General features: G+C 57.8%; 1 protein-coding gene across 1 annotated transcript; it reads right to left on the bottom strand.

Moving 5' to 3' along the window:
* Window positions 1-224: 224 nt before the first annotated feature.
* On the bottom strand, window positions 225-1,278 carry LOC109705486 (protein G1-like7; the record flags this gene model as incomplete). Its single annotated transcript, XM_020226218.1, is given in 1 exon segment — window positions 225-1,278. A coding segment is annotated over 1 exon segment (902 nt), but the record flags the coding sequence as incomplete, so codon positions are not given.
* Between the last annotated feature and the right edge of the window lie 6 nt (window positions 1,279-1,284).

Below are 1,284 nucleotides of genomic sequence, written 5' to 3' on the forward strand. Positions count from 1 at the left end.
TGTAATTAATTCCCCACATGCACCAAACAATAATTCTACTGCTACTGATACTACGGAGGAAACTAAATTGAAGATTATTTCAAATAAATAAAGATCAAATTCCTAAAAATTAATTAAGAAGATTATACCAAATGTTCCAATCTATGTATACTCATGGTGATTCCTCCTCCGGAGTTTCCGATTCTTCCGCTTTCGCCCCCTCCCCCTCCGCTGCAGCAGCAGCAGCAGCAGCAGCAGCAGCAGGCGCTTTTTTACTCCTCGACCCCGCAGCCGCACTCGTACTAGCAGCACTGGCAGCGGCAGCAGCAGCAGCACCAGTGACAGTAATAGTAGTAGTAATAGCAGCAGCAGCAGCAGCGGCAGCAGGAGGTGGTTCTGCTGCTGCTGCAGGTGGTGGTTTTGGTGGTGGTAATGGAGACGATGATGATGATGGTGATGGTGTTGTTGTTGTTGTTGCTGCTGCTGCTGATGAGGTGGTGGTGGTGGTGGTGGTGATGCGCTTGCGCTTTTTCTTCTCGTAGGGGATGCCGCGGGCCTTGGCCTGGGACTCGCGGACCTCGCGGAGGTAGATGCGGACGGGGCGGGCGGCGAAGGGGTTGGAGTCGGGGCGGCCGCCGGACTCGTCGTAGGCGGCGCGGAGGCGGCCGATGAGGGCGTCGAGGGAGCCCCAGGCCTGGCGGAGCGGGCAGGCGCAGGGGCCCGGCGGGCTGGGCTGCCCGAAGAAGCCGCACCCCTCCGCGTGCACCTTCGTCTTCCCGAACTGGTCCAGGTACTTGAGGAACTCTATCACGTGCGCCCCGCTGCACCGCCCCAGGCTCAGCGGCGGCTTGTGGTTCCGCAGGTACTGCAGGAACGTGTTCCAGTCCCTCCGCTTCTGCGACTCGTATCTGCTCGGCTGCCCCTGCTGCATCGCCTGCTGCTCCATCGCCTCCGCTTCCGCTTGCGGTTGCGTCGTCGCCGGATCAGCAGCGGCCGCAGCAGCAGCACCAGAAGAGGAGGACGGACCTGCTGCTGCTGCTGCTCCTGCTCCTGCTCCTGCTGCTGCGGCAGAAGAAGAGGAAGGGCCTTCCCCACCGCCACCGCCACCCCCACCGCTACCGCCGGAAGGGTCCGGGCCCGGCTCCATATATATAAATATATATCTCTTGATGTATCTATCTATCTATATAAATATATATATATATGTGTGTGTGTGTATCTATTTATTATTGGTCTGTTGCGCAGGCGCAAGCTGGTGTTTCGGAGAGATGGAGAGTTGGGGGGGAGGGAGAGGAGGAAAAAAAG

The sequence above is a fragment of the Ananas comosus genome, unplaced genomic scaffold (assembly GCF_001540865.1).
Source record: "Ananas comosus cultivar F153 unplaced genomic scaffold, ASM154086v1, whole genome shotgun sequence".
Taxonomy (NCBI): domain Eukaryota; kingdom Viridiplantae; phylum Streptophyta; class Magnoliopsida; order Poales; family Bromeliaceae; genus Ananas; species Ananas comosus.